The sequence below is a fragment of the Anser brachyrhynchus genome (genome assembly GCF_964034855.1).
Source record: "Anser brachyrhynchus genome assembly, chromosome: 11".
NCBI classification, from domain to species: Eukaryota; Metazoa; Chordata; class Aves; order Anseriformes; family Anatidae; genus Anser; species Anser brachyrhynchus.
Genome location: NC_137706.1, coordinates 22,304,201 through 22,323,684, shown reverse-complemented (window position 1 = coordinate 22,323,684; position 19,484 = coordinate 22,304,201). Strand labels below are relative to the sequence as shown.

The 19,484-nt window shown below is 58.3% G+C and overlaps 3 protein-coding genes across 25 annotated transcripts; 2 read left to right on the top strand and 1 right to left on the bottom strand.

Moving 5' to 3' along the window:
- The first annotated feature begins 1,095 nt into the window (after positions 1-1,095).
- Positions 1,096-10,186, top strand: PDIA3 (protein disulfide isomerase family A member 3). The gene is made up of 13 exons (XM_080551714.1): positions 1,096-1,358; positions 1,487-1,565; positions 2,556-2,673; positions 3,372-3,479; positions 4,350-4,479; positions 4,974-5,090; positions 5,554-5,679; positions 6,247-6,429; positions 6,984-7,092; positions 7,959-8,087; positions 8,786-8,865; positions 9,421-9,478; positions 9,779-10,186. Exons 1-13 carry the CDS (start codon positions 1,198-1,200, stop codon positions 9,896-9,898), a joined length of 1,518 nt encoding a protein of 505 aa, XP_080407840.1. The 5' UTR covers positions 1,096-1,197; the 3' UTR covers positions 9,899-10,186.
- ELL3 (elongation factor for RNA polymerase II 3) lies at positions 10,027-16,221 on the bottom strand (the record flags this gene model as incomplete). 11 transcript variants are annotated; one of them, XM_080551710.1, is made up of 12 exons in its annotated part: positions 10,027-11,989; positions 12,115-12,159; positions 12,232-12,403; positions 12,752-12,806; positions 13,108-13,348; positions 13,724-13,826; positions 14,040-14,164; positions 14,240-14,481; positions 14,895-15,055; positions 15,559-15,677; positions 15,971-16,012; positions 16,087-16,221. In XM_080551710.1, 12 exons carry the CDS (start codon positions 16,219-16,221, stop codon positions 11,882-11,884), a joined length of 1,548 nt encoding a protein of 515 aa, XP_080407836.1. In that variant the 3' UTR covers positions 10,027-11,881. The 11 variants fall into 11 exon arrangements, with proteins under 11 accessions (XP_080407836.1, XP_080407837.1, XP_080407829.1 ...); XM_080551711.1 differs by having other exon boundaries at positions 13,724-13,823; XM_080551703.1 differs by having other exon boundaries at positions 14,040-14,481.
- Positions 16,220-19,458, top strand: SERF2 (small EDRK-rich factor 2; the record flags this gene model as incomplete). Of its 13 annotated transcripts, XM_080551688.1 has the most annotated exons (9): positions 16,220-16,851; positions 16,943-17,109; positions 17,181-17,269; positions 17,336-17,547; positions 17,624-17,796; positions 17,874-17,951; positions 18,033-18,640; positions 18,889-18,997; positions 19,093-19,319. In XM_080551688.1, 7 exons carry the CDS (start codon positions 16,220-16,222, stop codon positions 18,635-18,637), a joined length of 1,956 nt encoding a protein of 651 aa, XP_080407814.1. In that variant the 3' UTR covers positions 18,638-18,640; positions 18,889-18,997; positions 19,093-19,319. The 13 variants fall into 13 exon arrangements, with proteins under 13 accessions (XP_080407814.1, XP_080407813.1, XP_080407808.1 ...); XM_080551687.1 differs by having other exon boundaries at positions 17,181-17,547; XM_080551683.1 differs by having other exon boundaries at positions 16,588-16,851; positions 17,336-17,796.
- Between the last annotated feature and the right edge of the window lie 26 nt (positions 19,459-19,484).

Below are 19,484 nucleotides of genomic sequence, written 5' to 3'. Positions count from 1 at the left end.
AGCGCCTGGCGCCGCAGGGCCGACTCCGGCAGCCTTCTCTCCGGGCCTGTAACCCGAGGCCGGGCTGCCCGCTCGCCCCCGCGCCGCAGACAATGCCCGGGCCGTTGCGTTACTGCATTATTGATGCCGGGGGCCGGCCCGCTCGGGGCCGGGGAGGGCAGGCGGGGCCGAGGCGAGGGGGCTCGACCTCCTCCTGGGCTCGGCGCCGGCCCCCTGAGCCGCACGGCGCCCAGCGGTACCGTGGAGCCCGCGACAAGGGCGGCGGCGCCTCCTGCCGGCCCCGCAGTAACGGGGCAGGCGGCGCCCCGCTCCCCCTGCTCCCCACGCAGCTCAGGGCTGCCGGGGGCACCGAGCACCTCCGCAGGCGGCCCAGCAGCAAGGACCGCGCTCCCGCCCAGCGGCTGAGCAGCACGAATCACCGCTGCGCGCCGCGGGGCTGGGAGAGGCCCGCAGCCGGGGCCGGCTGGGAGCGCCTCGGTGAGGCCGGGGGTCGCGGTGGATGGGCGCCGGCGGGAGCGGAGCTGCCGGCGCCTCGCACCGCGCCTGCCGTGGGCGTGCCGGGAGCCTGCGGCGGGGCACCGCCACCTGCCCGGCGCGGCGGGCGGGAGCACCGCCCTCGGTGGCGCAGGCAGGGGCTACTGGGCGACAACACCGGGGCCTCAACGCGCCGCAGCGCTTCCCACGGCCACGGCCGTTAAAGGAGCGAAGTCCCTCGCGAGCGCCACCCCTGCCGGGGCACGGCCGCGTCCCCGACCGGGGGCCCGGCAGGGTCGGAGCGCTCGCGGCGGCTCAGAGCCGGGCGTGGCGGCGGGGCCCGGCGCTGCGGGACGGGGCGGGCGCCGCGCTAGGCTCCAGCGGCGGGGAGGCCCCGGAGCAACGCCACGGCCCCGGCGGGCCCCGACCCCAGGGGCCGCTCCCCTGCGCGGCCGCACCGGGGCGAGCGGCCCCGGCCCCGCCCCCGCTGAGGCCCTGCCGGCGCCGAGACCCCGCGGCCGGGGCGGGGCCGCCGCGGCTCCCCAACCGCCCCGCGCCGTAGCCCATTGGCCGCGGCTCGCGTGACGCGCGGCACGGCGCCCAACCGGGAGCTGCCACACGGCAGATCCGGCTGGCGAGGCGGGACTTCCGGCCCGCGGCCCCCGGCGCTTGTTCCCCCGCCGCCGCCGCCGAGCAGGGAGCGCAGCCCCGGCCGCCGCCGCCATGTCCGCGCCCCGGCCGCCGCCCGCCGCGCTGCTGCTGCTGCTCGCCCTCACCGCCCGGCCCGGCCGCGCCTCCGACGTGGTGGAGCTCAGCGACGCCGATTTCGAGAGCGGCCTGGCCGAGCGCCCGGGGCTGGTGCTCGTGGAGTTCTTCGCGCCCTGGTGAGGGGCGGCGGGGGGCGGCGGGGCCGGGCCGGGCCCGGGGGGCGCCTGGCGCGGGCAGGAGGGCCCGGGGCGGGGGCGGGGCGGGCTGGGGCTTCCCGGCGGGCCTAACCCCTCCGTCTCCCCAGGTGCGGGCACTGCAAGCGGCTGGCGCCGGAGTACGAGTCGGCGGCGACCCGGCTGAAGGGCATCGTGCCGCTCGTCAAGGTGGGGGCTCGGCCGCGGCGGCTCGAGCCGGGGGGGCGCTGACCTGCGGGAGGCTCCCGGACAGACTTCGGTCAAATAAAGGCGTCGGTGTCGCAGCCCTCCGGTAGCCTCTGCCCGTGCGCGCGCCTGGCCTTCCGTGGCCCTTGGGAGCCCTGCCAGGCTGCTCCGCTTTGTGGGCTCGAGCACCAGGGAGCGGTCGGGAAGCTGAAGCCTGTGGGGGCTGCGGCCCGTTCGGTTGGCCTGCAGAGTGTGAAAAGGGTGTGTGCCGCTGCCCGAGGGAGGGGAGGGCCCTCCCAGGCTGGGAGGAAGAAACCTCCTGTGAGCTGCGTGGTCCTAGTCCAAGAATTAGCGTGCGATGTAGTCACGGTGTTGTCCCGTGACTTACAAAGTAAGGGACGTTCTTCAAGAGTTTTCTGCCAGAAAACTTGCGTAGTTTTGTTAAATGAGGGTCTTCCTGTTCCTTTGTGGGAAGTGCTATGGGCTCCTGTTTGCTTCAGGCATGGCAGGAACCGTTAGGGTTGGTAACGTGCTAAGAATGGTCAATTCTTGTTGAGCCTGTCATTGATTGCAATAATCTACTCTTTCTCAGATTTTTTTTTGCGTGTAGTCATGTCAAACCTACAACTATTTAATCTTTCCAGTATTTCCTCAAATATTTTTCTGGGTCTTTTATTACATCTGTGCTGTTACACCCATTACATCCTTCCCTGTTATTGATTTCTCAGTGGTAGTCTGTGTGATGAGTCCCCATTGGACCACTTGGTTGGGTGCTAGGCCTGGGTTCTAATCTTCTACATGTGAGTCAAATAGATGCTTCTCAGATCCTTGCATTTTGTGTGGAAGGAATCCAGCCTTGGTTAAAAGCATGTGAGAGCTTTCCAGCCATCAAACTTCCAATTTATGTGTGACGGTGTGGGTAATGGCAAAGCTGCTTTTCTTTGGGTATACGGGTTGCTAGGTCGCTGAGCAGCAATATTTCTATTCCTTTAGGTTGACTGTACAGCAAATTCAAACACCTGTAACAAGTATGGAGTCAGTGGATATCCCACCTTGAAGATTTTTCGAGACGGAGAAGAGGCAGGAACCTATGATGGGCCCAGGACAGCGGGTAAGAGCTTGTTAGTCTCAGCATCTCGCTTGCTGAAACAGTGCTGGAAGGCAGGCCCACACTGAATAGGCTTGTATGGGGGACGTTAAATGTATTGAGAGGTACAAAGAAGAATCCCACCTACACGTACACCTTGCCCCTCCCAGAACTCTTTGTGCTGTGAAAGTCCTGGATGCTTAGGATCCCTTAAAGCTCTTCTAAAGGTGAAGGTTTCTAAATTGTCTCTCAGCCATAGCACCCTTGATGGGTGGTATGCAGAACGTGCTTGAGGGGAAGACCTCATACAGATAACTTCTTGTTCCATGGTAATTGATCTCTGAAGTCGTTCTGCACAAGTGAGAGGGTGTTCTGTGTCTGTCTTGATGAGCTTTCTTGGAATGCATTATTTGTACCAGTACAGCTTTCTGTTACACCTAATAGGCGTACCATGCAGCTCTTGGTATGAGAGCATTGAAAAAGATCCTTTTTGTAAGGGCAATGCTCTGAAAAGCTCTGCCTTTCTTAGACTAGTTTTCAATGTGATGGCATGGAAATACTTAAGAGAAAGTGCTGATGACAGTCTTCCAATTCATATCGTATTTATCACGTGGCACCAGGTGTGTGGATTCTGGAGAAACAGCTTTTGTTTTAAGGAAGCTTGAAAAATGTCTTTTAGAACTTTGTATTCATCCCTTCAATCATTTCATTTTTCTTTTAAGATGGAATTGTCAGTCATCTCAAGAAACAGGCAGGACCTGCTTCAGTGGCTCTCAGTTCTGTGGCTGATTTTGAGAAATTCATCGGTGATAAAGATGCTTCTGTAGTGGGTGAGTAGAATCAGTGCAGCACTGAAATGAGTGGACATTTGGCCCTGGAAAATCTGGGAATATACAGTGAAAGGATGAGAGGTGCTATCAGACTGTAGCAAGGGAAGTAGCAGCTGGATGTGAGCAAAAAAGTTTTTCATGGCAAGAGTGAAAAAGCACTGGAACGTGTGCCCAGAGAGTTTTGAAGCTTTCAGTCTTGGAAATTTTTCAAAACTGAGTTGGACAAAGCTCTGAGCAATCTGACCTGTCCTTGAAGCTGGTTCTGCTTTGAGCAAGAGATTGAACTTGGTGACCTCTGGGGATTCGTTCCAACTTTTTTTCTTTTGATTCTTTGACTGTCTTTCAGTCTTCTTGGCACTGTAGTGTTTTGGTTTTTTTTAAGCTTGTTGCTCTTTTGGCTGACTGACAAGAGGTAGCTTTTGTTTTGTAGAAGGTACACTAGGGTGGTATTTGTCAGCATTGCATGAGCTGATCATGGTTTACAAGTGGCAATAGCAGTTTTTCTTTGTCTAGATCAGGTGTCATCATACAAGTGGAACGGAATGAGTATTGATCAGCAGTCCTGAACTTAGTACCATTGGCTGTTGTTACCACTAGCAGTGTCTCGTGTGGTTGCAAATGGAAATCTTCATGCTCAGAGGACATCTTTCTTTTAGATGAATGACTAATTCTTGAGTAACTTCCTGCTGATGGAAGGGAGGGAATGTTTCACTAAAAATGGGAGAGAAGCTGTCAAAGACGGGCCTGGACATGCATTGGAGGGCTTGATTCAGAAGACATCTTTCAATGCATTGTAAAGATAAATGATGAGAGCTGCACAGTAACTGTTGCTGAGTTGGTTTGGGGTCACCATCTGTCTTTTTGCTGCAGGCTTCTTTGGAGATGCATCTGGTGATGCTTATTCTGAATTCATGAAAGCTGCCAACAACTTAAGAGATAACTACCGTTTTGCACACACCAGTGAGGAGCAGTTGGTGCAGAAGTATGAGGAAGATGGAGAGTAAGTTCTTTAATGTAAAGATTTCTTGTTATTGAGACATCTGGAACAAATTCATGGATTCCAGTTCTTAACTGGATTAAGCTTCTGAACATAGTTTAAGGTATTGTTGCTTTTCCAAATGCCAGGTGTGTGTGTGTGTGTGTGTGTATACGTATGTAGTTTAAATGTCTGGAATTGAGAGTTGCAGGATGGGGAGAGTTAGTGTTTGCCTCCAGGTGGGAAATGTCTCAGCAGAGGTGTTTTGTCTCCCCCTTGCTTGCTATGTTCTTTTTAGTTTCTCACTGTAGAAGGCCATGTCCTGTCTGAATAACAGAAAACAGCCTGACAGATAGATATAATGCAATAGTGACACCGAGAAACTAGCCAGTCTTGCTGCATCTATGAACATCGAATGGGGGTAGTCACTGGAGATCAGGTTTTTGCTTCCTCTAGCTGCTGCCCTTTGGAAGCTTAGGGACACTTTGAACTAATTCATGATATCTGCTTCCCCTCAGGGGTATAGTCTTGTTCCGTCCTTCACGGCTCACGAACAAGTTTGAGGACAGCACTGTCAAGTACACAGAAGACAAAATCACCAGTGGAAAAATCAAGAAATTTATCCAGGAGAACATGTGAGTGTTTCCTTACTGGAGAACATGATAGACGCATCTATCTGGAAGTGGATTCAGACCTGTCAGAACTCATTTTTTCTCTACCTGGCGTTGCTGTTGCTTCCTGTTTAGTTTCCGTAAGAGCTGTCTTTCAGGCACTGTGTCCTTTGGGATATCTCCCTTCTTTCTGGAAATCCTGGCATGGTTGTTGGCATCTACTCCATAATCTAGCAACTATAGTTGTATTTAAGAAATAGTAAACTTCCTGAGAAGTATGCCAAATTTGGCTTTAATTAGGTCAAATATGTTAACTGACGTTGTGGCTAGAGATGGAGATTTGACTTGGTACATGAATGGGCGAAGTGTTTCTTACTTGGGTCTTACTGCTTACTGAACATTCTTGGGTGTGAAACAGGAGTGTACTGTATCAAGACAAGGTTTTGGACAGTGAAATCAAAGCTGCTAACCTCTCTTTCATTGATAGCTTTGGCATCTGTCCACACATGACTGAAGACAACAAAGACTTGATCCAGGGGAAGGACTTGCTGGTGGCATACTATGATGTGGATTATGAGAAGAATGCAAAGGGCTCCAACTACTGGCGTAACAGGTACGCAGTGGCCGGGGTGGTGTTCATCTGCTTCTCTTATTTGGTCCCTGTGTTAGTGCTGTTCCAGAGTTCCATTTACAGAGTTTCTTAAAACTGTTTGTATGGGAATTACTCTCTCTCAGAAAAATTCCAGGTGGGTTTCTAATCAAAACTACCAGGCTGGCTGCTGTCTGCAGAACCAAAGGCATTTATCATTTGGAACCCCACCATATTTGCTTTTGGATCTCTAGTCCCTTGACCTTAAACTGAAATTTCCTTGGTAAGGTTATATGGTATTCTGTCCTTCTTATTCACCACTGCCTTAGACCTTAGTGATCAAGCTGATGGTTAAAAGATGAATGCACCTAACGTTTGCACAGGCTTCATTCAGAATAAACACAAGCTTGCTTGCTTACTCTGCTTCTCAACGCCACTTCTGTAGGACTTACCTGTGCTGAATGTATCACTTCACACCACTGAATTCCCTGTCCAGTGTGTGCCTCAACTTGAAAGGTGTTATGTCATGTAGAAAATAATGTTCCAGGGAATCATCTTTGTTTTCTGTTTTGTCTTTTTTTTTTTCCTCAGAGTTATGATGATTGCAAAGAAGTTCTTGGATGCTGGCCACAAACTGTCATTTGCTGTTGCTAGCCGGAAAACCTTTGGCCATGAGCTGTCAGAATTTGGTCTAGACAGCAGCGTGGGTGAGGCTCCTGTTGTTGCCATCAGAACAGCTAAAGGAGATAAATATGTCATGCAGGAAGAATTCTCGTAAGTTTTTGAACTTAGCAATGTTGCCTTTCTGTTGATAGACTTTTGTCTGGGGGTCTGTGACCAGATCATACTTCATTAGCTTGGAGGAAACAGGAAAACTGGATCTTCCTGGTGGAAGAAATGACTGCTGGGTCAAAATACCTTAGTTGTCAGGTGTGCTTTCCTACCCTCCAGAGAGCTTCCCAGCCCCCCTGTTTTTATACAAAGGTACAGAATTAAATTCAAGTTATTTAATGTGTGGTTAGGAATTAAGATGTATTAAAGGGTACGGGTGGGAATGGTTATACCTTTTTTTATTGAGAAAAGAAGAAACTTAAGGGTGTTGGAAGGCCTAAAACCTTGAATGGGGTATGCAACCAGCCTCCTGTCAAAACTCTAGTGGTTTCTGTTGTGCTTGTTCTTGGGTCTTCTAAGTTGGCCCCAGACTGGTGCTCTCGCAGATGCAAGTAGCATCTGTTATGTGGGTGGAAGGAGCTTATTTCAGCCTTGAAAGTTTTTGTCTCTCATCCTGTATGTGTCATGGTGGCTGTAAAATGTCACTTTGCTTTCAGCCGTGATGGAAAGGCTCTGGAGAGATTCCTGCAAGATTACTTTGATGGAAATTTAAAAAAGTATCTGAAATCGGAGCCTGTCCCTGAAAGCAATGATGGTCCTGTGAAGGTGAGTGCTGTATCAAGGCTAGCATCAGCTCCTACTAGTGGCTGGAGAGCACTTCAGTGGCAGCTTCTAGTCATATGCCAGTTATCCCATACTGTGAATGCTGTGTTGTGGCATCTTGAGAAGCCTATCCTGTGATAGATGGAAAAAGAATTCACTCCTTTTTATGTTGCAGTTTTCTGAGGCAAGGGGGAAATGCAGCTTGCAGTTTTGATTCCATACTGTTCTGTCAGCACAGTAACTGCTGCTTGAGCACACTAGTGATTTGTCCTCAAAGTGTGAGATCATCACAATTTACGGGGATTCTGCAGAGGCCTGCTGTCTTGACTTGTGCTCTCCCATGGCATGGCTTTCGAGCTGGTCACAACTGCACTGTTCCTTAAAAAGTTAATGCTCATCTCATCACCTTAGGGCGATGGTATAATTCCTACTGTACATTCATCCCACTAAATTCTGCCCTGAAAGAAAGTATTCCCATGGTTTGGCTTTATGATGTGGGTGTTACGAGGGAATGCAGGGCACTGTTTTGTGTGTGCATGGGGATGCCGTGGCCAGTCTGGCTAAGCTCATTTTTCAGCCTGGAACTAGTGGAATTAAAAATAAAGGATTTTACCATCCTCCTGCAATGTTACCAGGTCCAAACCTCACCTGCAGGTGGTGCCAGTATCTTAGTCTTTTGCCTGCAAGTTAAAGATGTTACAGCGTGGTGAAGGGATGTGTGTTTGGTCATTTTGATGCTCACTGTGTAGGTGTGATGTGAATCCTGCTGTGGGAGAGCCAGGCTTCCTGGGGCATAGTATATGGAGTATGTCATGTTACCTCCCTGCTGACTTAGAAAAAAACTAACTTGTCTGATCAAACTCTGTCAGGTGGTGGTTGCTGAGAACTTTGATGAAATTGTTAATGCAGAAGACAAAGACGTCCTGATAGAGTTTTATGCACCTTGGTGTGGCCATTGCAAGAATCTGGAGCCCAAATACAAAGAGCTGGGGGAGAAGGTAGGTCTTAGGATTCTGTTGCAAGTGTAAACTAGAACTTTGCAGCGCTAAACAATACTGCAGGTTCTGTCTGTCTAGCCTTTATGATAACAGGGCATAATTATGCCTTCTTGAGGACTTTGCTTGGCATTGCCTGTGAATGCAGAAGTGTATTAGCAGGGTCTGGAGCATGGTAGCAACCATGCTGTTAGGTTTAGCTTGCTCTTTTTGCTCTGGCAAGTAAATATTCCCTGATTCAGTGACTGTCCTCAATTGGCGAAGTTCCTCTTTTAGGTCCTTTCCCTCTGAATGATTACAGTCTCTTGTCTGGTGAAGGATAACACTGCCCTGTATATTTTCAGTAGTGGAGTAAATACAGCTATTTTCTCAGATCCGACCAGTGTTTTCCTATTTGATTGTCAGGCACCTTTCCTACATCTAAAAGATTGAAGGTAGGTGGTTTCTCCGGGGTCAGCATTCCCCAGAAGTTATACCAGACAAATTCAGCAGGTACCTTTGGGAGCTGTATGCTGCATACAACTGAATGAGGAGGGACTTTCTTCTTTGTGTCCCTGTTGAGGCAGAAGAAAACTGCACAGAAATTTGCTGATCTTTTTGTGTACAGTGGGTACTGTCCTGACATCACTGTCCTTGCTGATTGCCTAGTTCCTGGTGTTAACTACTACGATTGGTTATTAATATGCTCTTTCTACTAACAGCTCAGTAAAGACCCCAATATTGTCATTGCCAAAATGGATGCTACAGCCAACGATGTGCCTTCTCCATATGAAGTCAGAGGGTAGGTGTTATTGCCATTATAGCACTGCATCAGTGGACCAGTTCAGGCTTCTGTCTGACCAGCAGTCCCTACAGAAGAGCTGAAAGTGTCTCCTGGGGTGGATGTGAGCTCAGGGGCAACTGGCATACAACTGTTAGGCATTTGCTTAGTGTGAAGAAGTCATGTGGGATAAAAACTACACACATCTGTCACTCTCCTCTGGGATTCTGGTGTCCTGGCCATGCTTAAAGGCCTGTCTCACTGAACCCCTTGCTTTGCTTTTGAATCTGCTATGATTCTGGTCTCAGCAGCGTAAGAACAACACTGCAGTTGCTTTTATGAAAACCGTTTAGCTTGCAAAACTGGCCATAGTTGTGCTCAGCCAGCTGTGCAGACAGGACCAGGCTTTTGGAGGTCATACCTTCTGGCATAAGAGCTGGTGAAGCTGTTGCCATGCTAAACCAGAGCAATGCAGGGCGCGAGTTCCCACAGTGAGCGTTGGCCTGATAGTCTGGAAGGACAAAGCCTGAAGAAAATAGCACATCCTGAACTGAGGCATCTATTCTATTTCCCCAGCTTTCCCACCATTTATTTTGCTCCAGCTGGCAAGAAGCAGAGTCCAAAGAAGTATGAGGTGAGTGTTTTGCTTCTCCTGGGGCTTCGTAAAAAAAGATAAAGTAGAATCCAAGTGTCCAAATAATGTGGAGTCTCTCTGGAGTTGTGCCTGGCACTCTGTCCTGTTACCCTGGGAACACGCCTGGTGGTACCTGCTGGGAATGTTCTGCTGCACACTGCAGACTCACGGGGGAGAGCTCTGCTTACGGTCGCTTTGGTCTCCTGCCTGGCACCTGAGCACCACCCCCACACACACACCCAGCAAAGGGAAGTCCGCAGGGAGATCAGGCTCTGCCTTACTGTCTTGTGCTTCCTGCAGGGTGGCAGAGAAGTGAGTGACTTCATCAGCTACTTGAAGCGGGAGGCAACCAGCACTCCTGTGCTGCAGGAGGAAGATAAAACCAAGAAATCCAAGAAGAAAGCAAAGGAGGATTTGTAAAGTACCCACTCACCATCTTGTCAGGATGAGCTCTGTGTGAATTGGGGAAGCACTGGGCAGACTGGGGCCAGTTCTGGGTTGTGAAGAGCCAGTGACCATGTGGGCTGAGGGGCCCCAGCTGCTGTATCTAATTCTGTTTAATTTCCTGCCGTCTCTTAGCTGCACTGTTGTGGGGCTCCCCAGACTGGTTTGTTTTGTGGTTTGGGAGGGGGTGGGAGTAGGGTTATTTTCTAATTTTTTTTGTACATTTGGAGAAGTGAAACAATAAAATGACCCCCTTAAACCAAAGTGTCTCTGTCATATGGAGATCTCAAACACAGCATCAGGCTGCTGCTGCTCTCTAGTCAGCACCTTCCTACTGTGAGTCTAGTTTACTTCAGAGCCTTTAGGCTCAGCCTTTAGACTGTTTATCTCTTTGTCCATATCTGAGTCCTCCCAGAGTATAGTAGCAGCAACTGCCCCAATGGGTCGTGCTGCAGCTGTGCAGATTTAGGGTTCAGGGACCCTGTTCATAAATGCTTTTGCTGTCTGCATGTTGCCTGGTAGGGCAGTAATGCTGCTTTGGTGACTTTAGAGGTACATAGTACTTAATGTGACTGCTGGATCTAGACATGCAGACTTACAGAGCAGTATGTCATCAGGTTTGATCAGCAGCATACCAGCAGCAGCTTTAAGTAAGCTTTTAAATTTTGCAAAATTAATTTTGGGGGGAGGATTAATTTTTGTAGGGGAGGAGCATTAGTAACACCATATTCTACCCAAACACAGGTAAAGCCAGTGATGGTGTTTTTCACAGCCAGTAGGCTTGTTGAAGATCTGTTTGTACTTTGTGTGTGGTTAGGACAGTTAATTAAGACCACTTAATTGTAAGATCTGTTTTTTTTGGTAGAAAGCAGACTGTAGCAATGCCTTTCTCCAGGAGAGGAATGCAATCCTATTCTCCAGTCAGATGGTGTGGGCTGTGACTGACCGTCTTGGTACAAGCAGTCCTAACTTTCCCTGTCCCAGAATGTGCTGATTGGAAAGGTCAGGAGTGCTGTGGTGGGTGAACAAAGATAGGCCGTTGCCCTGGATATGAGTTTCTCAGGATGTGTGTGAATTGGAACAAGGAACAGCAGACTTACGAGGTACTACTCTGGTGCAGCAGTTACCATGGTAAGAACTAGTGCTTTCTTTGTGGTTTCCTCCCCCACACTTCCAAAAGGCAGTGTACCAGTTTTTTATTGTTGCTGAAATCTTCCAGGTACAGTAGATCGTACAACACTTAGCACATAGTTTTCTGGCTACAGCAGCTATGCAGTATCAATTCTAAAATACACGAATTTCTACTCCATCAGTATACTAAACCACATTTACCTTCTCTAGTCTGCTGCTGGCTGCCAAGTGGTCTGTGTCCAAGCACAGGTATCAAGGCCCCATTTTGGTAGTGTCCTAGAGCAAAATCTGACCCCCTTGCACCTGAAGCTGGTAGGATCCCTGAAGCTGGCTGCAGATCCAGACACTAATGCAAGAAATGGGATTATAACAGGCCCTATTTATCTTCTGTAAAACCACACTGGAGTGCTGGTTCCCTAATGGGCAAAGTGCTGTCCTGCTCTGGGTAAGAAGCAGCTTTTCCAATCCTTGTCATCTGGTCTAGTCTGACTTCAGAACCTGTGGTAGCCAGGTACTGAGCACAGGTGACATTCTTCTAAGAGTGTGGCTGAGAGCCTGCTCTTGGTGAGTGTTACTGCCTGTGTCCAGGTGCTTTGTTGCAGAGTAGACAAACACTTCACAACTGGCAATGCAGCACGGCGGGCAGCTTGTTTCTACAGTAGCCTGGCAACTACCCCTGGGCTGTGGGACATTCAACATCACCCTCAGTCTAATGCACTTTTTGGGGACCTAATTCTTCCAACTCTTCCCCTGTTCCAGGAAGAACAGGTCCTGAGAAGCAAAAAAAAAAAAAAAAAAAAAAAAAAAAGAATCCCAGCAGTGGTGTGCTTAGGAGCTTCCTCTTCCTTCAAACTGTAGAATCAGATTTTTGATGTGGGAGAGCTTCTGGTGCAGGTATTCACAGCGGTTCTTCTCCTGCTGGTAACTAGGATAACTCTGAAAGGAAAACAAAAAAAAAAAACAACAACAACAAAAAAAAGAGCAACAACAAAAAAAAGAAAACCACACACAAAGATCAGCTCCTGGAGGGACCCCAGTACCTGTTGGGCATGCAGCCTTACCTTCTTGAAGTGGCTGTATTCATACAAAATCTTAGCTTCAAGTGCCTGAAAGCCAAAAGCAGGAGATGAGCAGAAACAGCACAGCTGTGTCACCCATGGCCCAGGTCTACTGCTTGCCTTGCGCTCCTCTGTTCCTTGCTTCAATGTCTTCATTCTAGCTCCCAGTTGAATGAATTTCTGGCTCACACTACCAATGCGAGCGTGCAGATAGCGGTACTCAGCGTAGTCTGCACTGAATGCTGCCTCGTAAGATCTGCATTGCTCTGCTGAGCGGATGGTATGGTATTTTCTGCCACAACAAGGAGAAAAGGCTTCTTTTCCCTGTGTCTTCAAGAGCGCTGCAGTAGAGCCCTTGCTGGTGGCAGGGCAGGGGCCTGGCCATGCGATGTTGTCTTGCCAATGCCCTCAGCATGAGCGGCAGTGAGCACACAGGGCTGTCACACTGCTGTGCCCGGGACCTGGCTTGCAACCTTTGCTGCTGCTGCCACTGGAGGCTGGACAGGCAGTTTGGTCTCAGCCTGTCCAATGCTGTGGGGCTGGGCCAAATTGCCCAAATCATCAGGATGATGGTGTGTGGTAGGTAGTGGCAAACTCAGGGTGATGATATGATGTGGTAGCTAGCGCCAAACTCTCTTACCGCAAGTAATCCGGGATCTCTGCTAAGGAGGAACTGCTGGGCTGGGACCTGGTGTCTGACAAGGAGACAAGTGAGGATTAAAGCCCTCCCAGAGCCTTCTCCTCCCACTCAGCCAGAACCTGTCCAGCACTCTGTCCTAAACCAAACTGGCAGCTGCATGGCTCCGCTGGGCATGGGGGCCATGAGGCTGGGCAGCACATCCAGGCATGCACCATCCCTGTGTTTGCCTTGGCTCTGGAGCCAAACCTCTCTGCTTACCAGAAGTCCTCCTTTGGGCCACCCACCTCCCTCCCAAGGTACCCTAGGGTCTAGTTCTGCAACACAAGCTGGCCAGGCCCTGGCCATGCCCCCCCCACCTCTGGGTGCAGAGCAGCGCTGCTTGGGGCATGGGGCGCCCTCCTCCTGGTCATTGTCCTCCTCTTCTCTGCTCTCCCCCCGTTCTGCACCCTGCAGCTCCCTGGTGTCGCTACTCGGGGGCAGAGGCCCAGCCTGCTGCTGGCCCCGTGCTCCTGGCTGCCTCGTGCCAAATGTCCGCAGGCAGCTCCGGTGCCTCTTGCTGACTCCTGGGTTGGAGAAATCCAGCAGTGCCAGGCGCTTCTGAAAGAAAACTCGCTCTGCCTCGTGCCTGTCCCAGACCCCTGCTCCAGCAGTTGGTGCTGCATGCTTCTGCCAGCTTCAGCCCAGGGCTGCGACATCCCTTGCTTCATGTCACAGCCCCGGCACACCCCAGCCACTTTGCTGTGTCTGTGAGCCAGGAGCTGCAGCAGGGCCAGCCTCTGCTGCTACAGAGGACACAGGGGTGGCTGGGACACAAGGCAGGAGCAGAACCCAGAGCCCTGGGGTGGCTGGGCTCCATGGGAAGGGGACACAGTGAGGAAGCAGCTGGATGCCTTCGGGAAGCAGACACCCAGCCAGGCCCTCTCCCCCTGTGAACCCGGGAGCTTTCTGCTGCCGGCGTCCACAAGCACTTACCACCCCCAGACGGTTTCCACCAGCACCCGGAGGGGAGCCGCACTCCAGCGGTTGCTGCAGAGGCACCAGGAAGGACCGGGCTGCAGGGCCGTGGGGCTGACTGCTGGAGCACAAGAAGGAGGGTCACCAGAGACCGAGGCTGGGGAAGCGCCTTCGGATGCCAGGTGCCCAGGCAGCAGAAGGGTGGATCCAGCTGTGCCTGGAGGGTGCTGAGCACCTGGCATCACGTGCAGCGTGCTCAAAGCAAGACCCCAGCAGCAAACGTGCACCTGCAGCCCCCTGCTCCTCACACCTCACCCCGGTCCCCCGGCTCTACCTGCGCTGCAGCAGGGCAACCTGCCGACGTTCCTGGGCCGTGTACCCTGGCCAGTCCTCCTGCACCCACCCCACCAGCGACTCCTTCAGGCGGTAGCAGCACTCTGTGGGATCCAGGTCTGCCACCTGCACAGGGAGAGCAGCAGGTGTGTGTCCCGCAGTGCTCACATCCCAGAGCTGAGCTGCCCCAGTGCCTCTCACCTCCTCCAGTGCAGCCAGCAGCCCTGCCCAGTCGGGCCTGCCTGCCTGCGTCCCCACCAGCCGCTGCAGGAGCTCATGCTTGCGGTGGGGCCGCAGGGCCAGGAGCTGAACCAGGCTTTGAGCAGCAGCCCTGGGGCTGGCTGCTGTTGGCCCATGGTTCTTGCCCTCGTGGATGTGACAGAGGGAGCTCTGCTGCAGCACGCAGACCGTGCCTGCCTTTTCGGGAGCCGTGACACCTTTGCCTGCAGACACACCCGGAGAGAGCAGTGTCAGCACCTGGCAGAATCACACCAGGTCTCCTCTCCCATCACACCCAGTGCAGCCCCTGTGCCCCCAGCCAGTGGTGCCCACTCCACTGTGGGTGACAGGACAGGAATCCAGTACCGCACTCGCAGTGCCACTGCTGGCTCCTGCTACCTGGTGTGGCCCAACACCCCCAGACTTGCAGAGCTGTTGCCCCTGGCCATGGCAAGCAGCTGCCACATCCCAGAGCCAGCAGGTCCCAGGGGAGGCAGCATCCCTCTCCTGGGGGGACAGCAGGGGCCCTGCAGCCATCACACCCTGGTGGTTTGCCAGCATGCGGGTGTGGGTCCTCAGTGTGGCCTCAGCCTGAGAGGCAGCAGAGGCTCAGCACCCCCTGCAGCACCCTGCTCACCATAGCCAGGCACAGCCACATCTGGCTCAGCGACTGCTCTGCTCCAGGGCTCTTTAGATTGGGACACACGCTCCCGCAGCGGTGGGTAGGTGCCCTCTGAGGCACAGACTGTGATTTTCTCCTGGATGCTGCCCACGCTGTCCAGCCAGCTCTGACCTAGTCTGAGAGAAGACAACATCTCCTGCCAGCTAAGCCCAGACCATGTGCCCTATCCCGTGCAAAGCCCAGAGAAGACCTTGCAAGGCAGGCACCCCAAGAGAGGAGGTAGCCTGTCCCCAAAGAGGCCCTGTTTCCAAGGCTGCTGCTGCCCCAGCATACTGAATGCCCCTGCAGGGACTGTGGGCTGAGGATGCTGCGAACAATGAGAGGCTGTTGGGGATTTTCAGACCCCAAAAGTCCTGGGCTGCCACTGGGGACCGTGAGCAGGATAGGACATGACTGGGGTCTGAACAGTGATGGGAGGTACTGCTCATGGGCAGTGCTCGCACCCATGGGCGTCCGCAGCACCGTCAGCAGTGCCAGGGCTAGGGCTGACGCCGTGCTGCTGGCACAGGTCGAGTGCAGAGGTGACCAGGAGAGTGGGAGAAGGCTGGCTGTGGGGGGGGTGTACGAGTGAGCAACCCCGCAGCCCACCAGACCCTTGGCTTGGCGGCGGGGGGCTCACCGGGGCACTGCCAGCCGCACACACTCGAAGCTGGCCTGCGGCTCGTCCCGGCTGCAGCGGGAGAGGAAGAAGGCGAAGAGCCGCGGAGAGGTCCCGGGGCCTCCCGGCACCGTCAGGCACTGCCGGCGGGGACCGGCTGTCAGGGCCGCGCCCCCCCCCGAGCCTCTCCATCCCGCGGGGCGCGGCGGCTCCACCCCGCGGCGCCGCCCCGGCTCCCACCGGCGCCACCGGCACCGTCCCGCGGAGACCGTCCCGGGGCGCCCCGAGCCTCCCCCGGCCCCCGACGGCCCGGGTGCCGCGTCCCGCCCCGTCCGCCCTCTTTCCCCGGTGCCCCGATCCACTCACCCCCGGCTACCCCGGGCGCCCCGGTCCCCCCGAGTCCTCCCCAGCCGCCGTCCCCAGCCCCACTCACCCCCTGGCTCCCCTGGAAGGCGATCGCGGGCCCCGGCGCCCCCTGCAACATCGCGGCACGCCGTGAGCCCAGCACAGCGCCGTTCCCCCGCGCCCCCCGGCCCGCCCCGGTCCCACCTGCCGCTGCTGGCAGCCGCGCAGCGCCCGCGCCGCCGCCTCCGAGAGCCGCACGTGCACGAGGCTGAGCCGTGGGCCCCGCGCGCAGCCCCGGTACCGGAGCCGCCCGCGCAGCTCCGTCCGCGCCCGCGGCATGGCCCGGAGTGCGGGACCGCGCCGGGCGGCACCGCGGCGGGGCGGGGCGGCTCCGGGGCGGGGCAGCCGATCCCGGGCCGGCCCCGGCGGGACTCCCCGCGGCAGAGCTCGACGTGAGCCGGCTATTTTTGCCGGCGGCTCGCAAAGCCCTGCCGTCACCGCTAATCCCCTTAGCGGCTTCCGGGCATTAGGTAACGGCGCGGCGGGATGCGCTCGTGGGCGCCCCCGGCTCCGGGCTGCCCGGGGCAGTCGCGGGGCGGCGGGGCCGGAGGCGGCGCGCCCGGAGCGGGCTGGGGGCTGCGGGAGCCCGCCGCCGAGCCCCGGGGAGCGAGGGCCCGCCCGGGCCGGGGCCGGGTCACAGCTGCGGGGGGGGAGCGGGGCCGGGGGCGGGCATGCAGGGACCCTCGGCAGGCGGCGGCTCCCCGGAGCGGGAGGCGGGGGCCGGGGAGCGGCCGCGGGGGCCGGGCCGGGGCAGGAGGGTCCGGTTCAGCATGCCCCACACCACCATCGCGGAGCCGTCGGGCCGCGAGGAGGAGCAGCTCTTCTACCGGCGGCTGGACGGACTCGCGGCGCTGGGCCCCGCCGGTTTCACGCCGCTCTTCGCCGCCGAGGGCTGGAGCGACCTGACGGGTGAGTGCCCGGGCGCGGGGAGCCGGGGCCGGGAGCCCCGGGCCGGGGCGGCGGTGCCCGGGGGGCGGCTCTCACGGGCCGCCTCCCGCAGAGGACCGGCTGCTGCGGAAGCGCGTGGTGCGGGACGGGCAGGGCGGCCCGCCGCCGCGGCCGGGCCAGGAGGTGTCTGTGAAGGTGCTGGGGGCCCTGGAGGACGGCGGCCTGGTGGAGCGGGACCCGCGGCTCAGCTTCGTGCCGGGCCAGGGCGACGTCGTGCAGGTCTGCTCCGGCGGGGGTGCGGGGCTCGGGGCCGGCGCCCGACGATCCCAGCTCGTGCCCCGTGTCCGCAGGCGCTGGAGTTGGGCGTCCCCACCATGCAGCCCGGAGAGGTCTCCTTCTTCCTCGCAGCCTTCCCCTACGGCTACGGCCGCGCGGGCAGGTGGGGCCGGGGCCGGGGGGCGGCGCGGCCGGGCGGCGCAGGGGGCAGCCGGCGCTCTGCCCGCAGGGAGCCCGACGTGCCGCCCGAGGCGCCGCTGCTCTTCGAGGTGACGCTGCTGGAGGTGCGCGACGGCCCCGACCCGCGGCGGCTGCCGCCCGCCGCCCGCCTCCGCCTGGGCGCGCAGAAGCGGGAGCGGGGAAACGTCCACTTCGCGCGGGGCGACTTCGCGGCGGCGCTGCGCTCCTACCGGCTGGCGCTGCGGGCCCTCGACGGCGCCGGTGAGCCGGGCCGGGGTGGGCCGGGGCGGGGCGATGCGGGGCGGGGCGGAACCGCTGACCGCCGTGCCCCCTGCAGCCCCGGCCGGGCCGCAGGAGGAAGAGGAGCTGCGGGAGCAGCGCGTCAAGTGCCTCAACAACTGCGCCGCGGCGGCGCGGCGACTGCAGCGCGGCGGGGAGGCGCTGGCGGCCTGCGAGGCGGCGCTGCGCATCAGCCCGGACAACGGCAAGGCGCTGCTCCGGCGGGGCCAGGTGCGCCCCGCGCCGCCCCGCGCCGCCGCGCCCGGCCGCCGGCGCCCGCCGCCAGCCCCGCCTCTCCCGTCCCGCAGCTGCTGGCGGAGCAGGGCCGCGACGAGGAGGCCGCGCTCGTCCTGCGCAGAGCGCTGGAGCTGGACCCGGCCAGCAAGGTGCGGGCGCCGGGGGGGTGGGGGGCGCGGCGGGGCCGCCCCCGCGCCGCCCCGCTGCAGCCCGGCCGCCTCCCCCCGCAGGCCGTCCACGCCGAGCTCGCCCGCCTGGTGAAGCGCCGCGCCCGGCCCGCGGCCCGCGCCGCCCCCGAGGAGTCCCGCGACCGCCCGCGGAGCCCCGGGTGCGTTGGCGGGGCCGTGCCCGGCCCGGCGCACAGCGCGGCCATCCCCCGCCGCCGGGCCGCGCTCACCGCCGGCTCTGCCCGCAGGGCCCCGCAGGAGGGAGCGGCCTGAGCGGCCCCGGGCCCCGCCCCGCGGGACGGCGGAGGAGCGGCGGCGGCGGCGGACCGGAGTGGGGACTGGGCCCGGCCGGCGCCCCCCCCAAGCTCCACGAGGGGGCGGGGCTCTGCCAGGCCCCGCCCTCCCGGGCGGTGGGCGCAGCTCTGCAGCCCTCGCGCCTGCGCCGCAGCTCCCGGCCTTTTCGCCCCCGCCGGCAGAACGGCGGTCGTAGCCCGCGGCCAATCAGGCGGGGCCGAGCCGGCGCGGCGCGCCAATGGGAACCTGACGGGGCCAGGCTCGGCGCGGCGATTGGCTGCGGCGCGCCCTTAAAGAGCTGTGCGGGGCGGGGCGTGGGGGGGCAGTGCGGGACGTGGCGGCGGAGCGCAGGGCGGGAGGGAGCGGCGCCATGACCCGTGAGTGCGGGCCGGGCAGCGCCGGGCGGCGGCGCCGCGACCCGCCACCCGCCACTGTGGGGGGAGGGGGCCGGGCTGGGCCGGGGGAGCGGCGCCGCGCCCGGGAGTGCGGACCCTGGGGCCGGGGCCGGGCCGGGCCGGGGGCGTGGGCTGGGCTGAGCCGGGCCGGGCCGGGCTGGGGCCGGGGCCGAGCCCCGGGGCTGGGCCGGGGGCCTCGGGGCCGGTCTGAGGCGGCCGCGCCGTGGCAGGCGGGAACCAGCGCGAACTGGCACGGCAGAAGAACCTGAAGAAGCAGAGCGACTCGGGCAAGGGCAAGCGGCGGGACGACGGGCTCTCGGCCGCCGCCCGCAAGCAGAGGTGAGCGTCGGCCGGCCCCGCCGGCACCCCCGCCCCGTCCCCGGCCCGTGCCGGCGGTGGTGCCGGTGCCAGCCCGGCGACGCGCTCTCCCGCAGGGACTCGGAGATCATGCAGCAGAAGCAGAAGAAGGCCGACGAGAAGAAGGAGGGCGCCAAGTAGCCCGGGGCTGGGCCGGGCCTCTGAAGCCCCGGGGCCGGGTCGCCCGCCGGCAGGATGCCCAGCGCAGCCCCGGGGCCGGGCCGCCCCGCCGGGGGCCCCGGCAGCAGCGCTCTGCGCCGGCCCCGGGCCCCTCTCCTATTAAAGTAGCTTGTGGAGCCGTGCAGGCCCTGCCTCCTCCCTCTGTGCGCCCGGGCTGGGGGGGGCTGGAGCCGCCCGGAGGGGGCGGGATGGGGCCGCGCCGCGGGGCTGCCCGGTGGGGCCTCGGCCCCGGCCGCGCCCGGCGCTGAGCGGATGGACGGAGGGGCTCAGCGCCGCCGCGGAGCGGCCG